General features: G+C 44.7%; 1 protein-coding gene across 1 annotated transcript; it reads right to left on the reverse strand.

The window, feature by feature from the left end:
- Positions 1-7328: 7328 nt before the first annotated feature.
- LOC105181087 (uncharacterized) lies at positions 7329-7769 on the reverse strand. The gene has a single exon (XM_011137613.1). The coding sequence runs from the start codon at positions 7767-7769 to the stop codon at positions 7329-7331; it is 441 nt and encodes a 146-aa protein (XP_011135915.1).
- Between the last annotated feature and the right edge of the window lie 1353 nt (positions 7770-9122).

Raw genomic sequence — 9122 nt, forward strand, 5'->3', positions numbered from 1 at the left:
ATGTCAAATAATCAATAATATTGTACAATAATATGTAATAATTTTTTTGTAAACATATCTGATTTACTGGTATAAATGTATGCTTGGTAAAAAGATATATTTATTAAATTAAAGGTTGAGGTGTAAAATTCCCATTTTCGTACAAGATACGATTGATAGATATAAATAATAAATTTCTAATAATAAAGAATAATAAACACATCTCAATAAACTTAATAATGAATTGCTTTAGTAACAATAGTTTAAAAACTTGTAAACCTTTATTCTACATTTCTTTTCTTCCTTCTTAAGGTGCCAGTTGAGTTGTAATAAATTATTATAAAAATTGTATATATTAAATTTTTTATATTAAATTTTGTAAAAGAGAGAAAGTATGTTTTTTTGCGAAAATTTATCTGATAATGGATACTTTTAGTTTGTTATATAATAAAACTTTTATTTGGAGGCAGCACCTTCAGTGAAAGAGAGAGAGAGAGAGAGAGAGAGAGAGAGAGAGAGAAAGAGAGAGAGAAAGAGAGAGAGAAAGAGAGAGAGAAAGAGAGAGAGAGAGAGAGAGAGAGAGAGAGAGAGAGAGAGAGAGAGAGAGAGAGAGAGAGAGAGAGAGACAGAGAGAGAGAGAGAGATCTTTAAACAAAATCGATAGTATATTTATGAAACTTTTTGTTAACAATTATTTAATAAACAACAAGCGATAGCTAAAACTTTTTGATTATTACCCAGAAGGATGATTTTGATAATACAGGGTGAGGAAAAAAGATGGAAACCCTTAAAAATTTTGAAAGATACTAGTTTTACAGAAGTGTTTCAGACAAAAGTTATAAGGCTTAAAACGATGTATTTACTGATTTTATCAGTTTGACTTTGAGTGGCGTTGCCAAAGTCACGTCAAGGTCAACTTATTTTTTTAAACAAAAACTCCCATTTTTTATTATATCATCTTTTTCTACCAATTAATTTGAACAACTTCTGTTTGAAACATTTTTTTATTTACCTAATATGTTTTGAGATATTTAAGGAAAACTTGATGACATTCTCAATATTTAATTTACGATATCTCGCTAACTATTTGTCAAAAGAAAAAATGGTACCAGACTTTTTTACTCTGTTTTGTCTCAAAAATATATTGTTACAATAGTTCCCTAACTTTTGTTAACTTATTTACTTTTGGAAATTTCAAAATTATCAAATTAACAAAAGTCAGGGTGCTATTGTAACAATATATCCTTGAGACCAAGTAAAGTAAAAAAGTCTAATAGCATTTTTTCTTCCGACAAATAGTTGGCGAGATATTGTAAGTTAAATATTGAAAAAATTCTCGAGTTTTCCTTAATCTCAAAAAATATTAGGCAAATAAAAAAATGTTTCAGACAAAAGTTATTAAAATTAATTGGTAGTAAAAGATAATATAATAAAAAATAGTGGTTTCTATTAAAAAAAAATAAGTTATCTTGATCTGACCTTGGCAACGCCACTCAAGGTCTAACTGATAAGATCAGTAAATACATCGTTTTGAGCTTTATAACTTTTGTCTGAAACACTTTTCTGTAAAACTTATATCTTTCGATATTTTTAAGGATTTCCACCTTTTTTCCTCACCCTGTATGTATGAAGGACAAAGTCTTAATGGAGTGTGTTCCTCTAAATGAGAATGCTTTACCTCTTCACATCTTTGAATACAATTTTATTAGGTGACTAAAAAAGTTCATACGATTTTTGTTTAAATTGTTGAGTTTCGTTTGATGCAATAAGTTAACGAATCTTGTTGAAACTTGTCGGACGCAAGTGTTTATACATATTACATTATGCAAATTTGTGTCAGTTAATTGATAAATTTTGACGTGGCGTGGTCTCTTAGTTTGTAATTATTTATTCTTTTAAAATGTTTATTGAATCAAAAGTAATTTGGGTATGTTTACTTTATGAATTTAAACTCGGGCCAAAAACTACAGAAATATGTCGCAAGATATGCGTTGATAACGGAGATTTAACAATGATTTATTCATATACTAATTATAATATTTTTTCTGAAAAATTTTGTCCTTGTTTAATTTTTAATATACAAAACCGCACAAACTTTTTTAGTTACCTAATAAATATCAACAACTTTGAGAGAACTTCTAAATGCTTCGTCAGCGTTTTATCCGAACAGTTGCCAGCCACACGTTTGAACTATGCAGGGGATTTTGCTCCTTATATTAAAGAGTTATACAATTTTACATCTTAATTTTTACATCTTAATATTTGAATCGCTATTATAAAGTGTTGTCGTCAATTAAACAAACCATTGAAATAAGCATCTTGGCAGATGATATGTCTGGAATGTTAAAATAATTGGTTAAATAACCTTTGTAATTATTATAATAACTTTTTTTATTTAAATATCTGTAAGTAGCTAGTAATACCAATTTGATATTATATGTAGGATGTTATACAGTTTCTTACTTCAACTATGGACATGCTACGCAATCTAGAGCTATTGTGCAATATAATAAGACAAATTTTAATAGAATAAAAGATATGTCGCGATCATTTATTAAGTACTAATGATTGGATCATTCGTTAAGTACTAATGATTAAGAACTAATGATTAGGATCCAATTTACTATTGGATATACTATACTATATAAATACAATCAAGAAATGGATGCCACGAATATAGTCTTATAAAAAGTAAATGACACTGTTCGTAAAATCATACCGTGTATACCATCGGCAATTTAATTTACAATCCGGTCTTTTCTTTTTTACGAGGAGGAAATCCATAAATACCTTGGACCCTCAGGGAAGGGTTCGAGGTTATGCCGGACTCCTACTGGCTAAAACCTCCCCAGGTGGCACTGCGAAGTGACTTGCTTCGGGGCTCCGGAGCCGCGTAACTGCAATCGGGGCCCCGAGTCCAGACGGCTACACCGTCGTCTATCTCTGAGGAATGGAAGGAGAGGGTAGGCTGAACCAAAACTCCTCCTCAACTATTACTCTCCCTCTACCCCTCACGCCCCGTCTGTGATGCTGGGAAAGGGAAGGCCGAAGTCGATCTGGACCACCGTTCCTAACCAGACAGGGCGCCGCCTTTGATGTTGTGCGACGAGGTAGGCCACCGCCACCTCGCCACTCCCTCTATAGGAGGACTGGATGAGGCTCCGGGAGCCCCCGCCCGGCCAGCCCCACCCTCCTGCCCGGCGGTTACAGGGAGAGAAAGGTCCCCTAGCTGTCGAGCAGCTTTCGCGTGAAAGGCAAGGGGGTCAATCCCAAGGACCCTTTCTTTACTGTCCCGCACATAATGCGTGCGGGTCTTTCAGGCCGGGGGGGAGGCATATATCGATGACGACTAATTGACATCATGCACTCCCCTCCCTTGTTGTCATCCGGTCCCCGTCCCGGGGACCGGCGGAAGGTTGAGATCTGGTGGTCTGCCCACCGCCTGGCTGCGCCACGTAGTGCCGGAGCTGGGGGCCGGGGAGGTAGAACCATAGACATAGTATATCTAGACTGCGTGTTCGAGGAGTGGGGATATAACTCTCATAGAAAAGGAAGCACTCTGTTTTTACTGTTCGTTCTCTCGCACAGTCCCGATGGAAGAGGCACAGAGGAGGCAGTTGCAGTACAATAACCACCGCCCCTATTCCCCTTCCATCGGGACAGTGCGAGAGAGAACGAACAGTAAAAACAGAGTGTTTCCTTTTCTACGAGAGTTATACCTCCACTCTTGAAATTTGAGAGAACGCGCAGTCTAGATACCAGGTCTATAAATATAAAACCGGAATTTGCCCATAGATGGCCCTAGCTGTCAATGTAGTTACCGTCAAACCGCGTCATTGGCGCCATTTCAATTTGTTGACATCTGACAAAGATTTTCAACTTACAATACAAGTTTCTTATAACAGCATAGTTTGTAATAGCGTTGAACATGTCGAATTTTGTGCCTGGAAGCTACGATTTGCGGACAGCATTTATTTTCTGTTACCATTTGAAGAAAACTGCTGCAGAATCGCATCGAATGCTTATCGAAGCTTACGGTGAGCATGCTCTTGATAAATCACAGTGCTTTGAGTGGTTTAAAAAATTCAAACGTGACGATTTTTACGTGAGAAACGAAGAACATGAAAAACCACCGAAAAAGTTTGAAGACAGCGAATTGCAAGCATTGTTGGATGAGGATGACGCTCAAACGCAACAACAACTCGCGGATCAATTAAATGTGACATGAAAAGCCGTCTCTATACGTTTGAAAGCCATGGGAAAGATCCAGAAGATGGGAAAATGGGTTCCACATGAACTGAATGAAAGACAGCAGGAAAACTGAAAAACCACTTGTGAAATGCTGCTCATCAGGTACAAAAGAAAGTCATTTCTCCATCGAATTGTGACTGGCGATGAAAAGTGGATATATTTTGAGAATCCTAAGCGTAAAAGATCATGGGTAACTCCAGGCGAACCATCGACATCGACTGCAAGGCCAAGTCGCTACGGACGGAAGACAATACTTTGTGTTTGGCGGGATCAGAAGGGTATGATCTATTATGAGCTGCTAAAACCTGGCGAAACCGTTCATACTGAACGCTACCGACAACAAATGATCGGTTTGAATCAAGCTTTGCGTGAACAACGACCAGAATATCAAAAAAGGCAAAACAAAGTGATTTTGCTTCATGATAATGCACTATCACACACAACAAAACTGGTCAAGGAAACGATTGAGGCGTTTAGTTGGGAAATACTTTCGCATGTGGCTTACTCACCAGACTTGGCTCCGTCCGATTACTATTTATTTGCATCGATGGTACACGCACTTGCTGAGCAGCACTTCACTTCTTACGAAAATGTACGAAAATGGCTCGATGACTGGTTTGCCTCAAAAGAGCAACAGTTTTTTTGGTGTGGCATCCACAAATTGTCAGACAGGTGGGAAAAATGTATAGCTAGCGATGGGCAATACTTCGAATAAAATACTTTTTATCATTTTCATACAATAAACGTGTATTTTCTATACAAAAATTCCGGTTTCATATTTACATACCTGGTATAATATGTCTATGAGTAGAACTCTTTCCCTGTACCCTCTTCTCCTAGCGCCGCGTTGCCCCGCTGGGCCTTGGGGCCCCGCGGCTCCGTCTCGTGATCTCCCCCGCTGAAGTGGTGCTGGTGGAAGGGGAGGTGAGGCGGGTGCCATGATGTCCCTTACCACTCCCTCTTTCTTGGAGGAGCCGCCACCACCGCCGCTGCTGCTTTCCGACCAATGTCACTGGCAATGGCGACGACGGCGCCGTCTCCTCTAATACTCCCGCCCTCTTTCGTCCGCCGCTTGACGGAGCCACTCCGCCTCCTCTTTGCGAGCCATTACTGACTCGTAGAAGGAGGCGAAGGCCTACCACTTCTTGTCGCTCCCTAGAATGGTGGTAATTATCACCGGGAGCGACAGGTCCTGGCCCAGCTCTGCGACTGCGACTCCGCGCTCAGCTGCCCAGGCGGGGCAGTCCTGTAAAGTGTATTGCGCGAAGTCACAGTCGTGCCCACAATGATAGCACTATATCGTGCGCTCCCTTTGGATTCGACACAGGTACTCACCAAGTCAACCATGCCCGGTGAGCACCTGTATCATCCTAAAAGTTAGAATCCCAAAGTCCCTGCCTACCCAATCAGGCAAGCAGGGCTGGACGGCCTCGACAATCCTTCTCCCGTACCTGGAGTTTTCCAGGCGTCTCTGTTAACGCTGGAAGAGGATCTGTTAGGCCTGGTGCTTATATCGCTTCATGGCCCCGGCAAGAGACTCGTCAGCCCCTAAATTGCGACGGAGCTCCCCCTTGTTGGTTGTACATACTCCTGTACATCAAGGCGAGGAGCTTCATTGGGGGTATGCCGTCGTCGCTGCATATGATATGGTGCGGTATTCTCTAATGACCCTGATCGCCACCACCCTCTGCGTCCTGCGCAGGAGACCTTGGAGTGATCGGCTGGCGGTCAGGGCCTCCACCCATACCGGGGCTCCGTGTAGAGCCAGGAGTTAAGGATATCCGCATGCAGACGACGAGCCTTCATGTCTGGTCCCCCCGATATTGGGCATAAGACGCCCGAAAGACGCAGAAACGACTCTCAGTCGGGGGACCAGGCGGCTGAAGTATTATTTGAAGCACCAGGTTCCGTCCAGTATGAGGCCCAGATAGCGCATCTGGGCCTCAATCGCGACTCTGACATTCCCGACTCTGAGATGGGTCGGTAGCCGAGCTCCCTTCCTGTGCAGGAAGATGGCCTTCGTTTTCTGCTCGGCCACCGCCAGGCGCAGTCGGTGTATGGAGCACACAACACAGGCCACGGCTATATTTGCCGTTCTTACGGCGTCCTCCCAGTCTTTCCCTCTGGCTAGGACGAACGTATTGTAGCAGATACGCAGAACGTCTGCGTAGCAGATCATGGTACAGCCGGAGGGGGGGAGCGCGATGCGGAGGATTGCATCACAACCGAGGTTCCACAGGAGGGGGCCCAGAACAAACCCCTGTGAAACCCCGCATACATCCCTCTCTGGCGTACAATACGGCCAGCCTCTTTGTAACAGAGAGACGCCGACTCCGGAAGTAATCTCTGATGACAGCCACGAGGTAGGGGAGAAGCCGAAGTGGTGTTCCATGGCTTCCACCACCCTACCCCAGGATAGGGTGTTGAACGCGTTTGCGATGTCTAGAGACACTGCCACCGCCACCCTGCCCTCCCTCCCTATGACCTCCGAGAGGAATCTAAGACGCTCGATAGCGTCTATCGTTGACCATCCCTCTTGAAAGCCGTATTGGCCGCTATCAAGTTAAGGACCTACCCGGGCTATATGCTCCACGAGGCGGGCAGCGATGACTCGCTCGAAGAACTTATCCGCCTTGTCAAGGAGGCATATGGATTTGTACGAGGAGGGGGAATCCTTCGGCTTACCCGGCTTGCGGAGAAGGACCACCTTGGCCCTCCTCCAGACTGGGGGAAACCTGCCTCCTCTTAGGGCCGTATCGAATACGGCCACTAACCTGTCCATTACGAATCCTGAGGCCAGGGTAAGGACTCGACCAGGGAGATCGTCAGGTCCAGGGACTTTGCCTTTTTTTATCTTTTTGACAGCCCCGACCACCTCCTCAGTGATCCCCGGTACTTTCCCTTGGTGTTCGGGGGGATACACTCTGAAAGGGCCAATGGGGTCCCCGTCCCCGACGGTGAAAAGAGTCCCCATGACTCTTTCTATGACATTTTCTATGAACCGGGGATCCAGCGTCTCCGTCAGGGGGGCATGCCCAAGGCTTAAGCTTGTCCATAGTTATCCTATAAAGGCGCCCTCATGGATCCGCACCTAATCCTTAGAGGAAGGTGTTCCAGCCCTTACCCCTAGCCGCCCCGATGGCATCACGGAGGGCCATAAATACCCTCCGATACTCGATGTGGGCGGCCAGTACGGCTTTAGGGTCCGAATCCTCGTCATTCCGAGTTCTCCTATAAGATCGCCTGAGGTGGAGCGAGATGCGACGGAGATCTGCGATCTCCTCGCTCCACCACCAGGCTGATCTTTTGGGGTAGTACCTGACTTTGGGCATCGCCGCGTCACACGCCTTTGTGACGATGCCCATTAACTCCGCAACTGCAAAGTCCAGGTCCTGCCCTTCTTCCGGTGATGGCCAGGTGAAAGCCGCCAGGGAGATCTCAAGGACCTCCCTATCCAGCTGGCTTATGGCCCACTTAGTTCGTCGGGGTCCTTTCACGCTACCGAGCCGCAGACCGTTGGGGGTGACGGAGAGAACCATCTCTATGTAGAGATTGTCTGACAAAACTTCAATTTCCTCCGCCACCCTCCAACTCTGCACCCGCCCAACGGCCGCAAAAGACGTCCACGAGAGGTCTATGAAAGATTCCCCCTGCAGCCCAATAAACGTAGGTTCTTCACCGTCGTTGAACAAGTGCAGGCCGAGCTCCGCGGCTCAGTTTTCCATCTCATCCCCCCGCCTGTCATCATACTAGATTCCCCAAAGTACCGACTTGGTGTTGAAGTCTCCGGCTATGATAACAGTCCTCGGGAGAATGGGTATAACTTTTCTTCCGATCTCGATGAGCCTGGTCCTATATTGATTTGTAGATCCAGGCTCTTTTCTGGGTGAAGGTAAACCCCGACCACTGTCAGACCCCCCACCTGGCCATCACAAATCCATCCCCCCTGCTTGTGAACAATGCAGGGGGGAATTGGTGTTTGTCCTTCATACAATCACGGCGGAGCCCAGGTTATCCCTGAACCATCTAGGACAGAGCTCGGCAAAATATGCACGCGACGGCCGATTTTCGACTATCTCCGCCCACCGCTATTTTCTTCACCTCGCCGCTCCGCGCGCTGCCTACAAGCCGTTCGAACCTCAGGAGCGTATTTCCAATAGTTTTCACGTCACCCATGAGGTACTATTGTTGACGCGTTTTTTTTTTAAGTGGTATCCCCAGTATACCTCTTCATTTTTCAAAAATGAAATTTATAAAAAATGAGAAGTGTTCTTCTTTAAGCGATGATTCCTTACCACGTCTTATGCGGCTCGCTACATGCAATATCCAAATTGACGTTTCCATTCTTACCAATAAAAGACGCCGAAAATCGAATTGAATATTCTTCATTTAACATATTTTATTTCGCTTCTGTTCAATTAATTACGGGTTGTTACAGTCATCAGTGAATTAGGCTTACTGGGGATACCACTTAAAAAAAGAACGCTTTAACAATAGTACTTCATGGGTGACGTGGAAAACTATTGGAAACACGCTCTTGAGACTCGAGCGGCTTGTAGGTAGCGCGCGGAGCGGCTAGGTAAAGGGAATAGCGGTGGGCGGAGATAGTCGAAAATCGGCAGTCGCGTATACATTTTGCCGAGCTCTGATCTAGGATGATCCGGGGGAACCTCGAAGGGCTCTGCTGCAACGCCCAACCCTATACTGCGCTCCGCCCTGGTAAGCTCAAAAAGACGCTAAGCCTGGCGGGCACGGTGCAAGTTAGCTTGGAGGAGCCACGTAAACATAATTATTTATCGACTATCACGACTTTTTCCCCGCTGCTATTGTCCTCCTGCAGACAGGATCGTTTCTCCCCTCTTTTCAATGTCCATCTCACTTTCCTCCCACTG

The sequence above is a fragment of the Harpegnathos saltator genome, unplaced genomic scaffold (assembly GCF_003227715.2).
Source record: "Harpegnathos saltator strain DR-91 unplaced genomic scaffold, Hsal_v8.6 scaffold47, whole genome shotgun sequence".
In the NCBI taxonomy this organism is placed as follows: domain Eukaryota; kingdom Metazoa; phylum Arthropoda; class Insecta; order Hymenoptera; family Formicidae; genus Harpegnathos; species Harpegnathos saltator.

Excerpts from the sequence above, each read along its gene's own strand:
- LOC105181087 (XM_011137613.1), bottom strand. The coding sequence starts at position 7,769 with ATGGTTCTCTCCGTCACCCCCAACGGTCTGCGGCTCGGTAGCGTGAAA.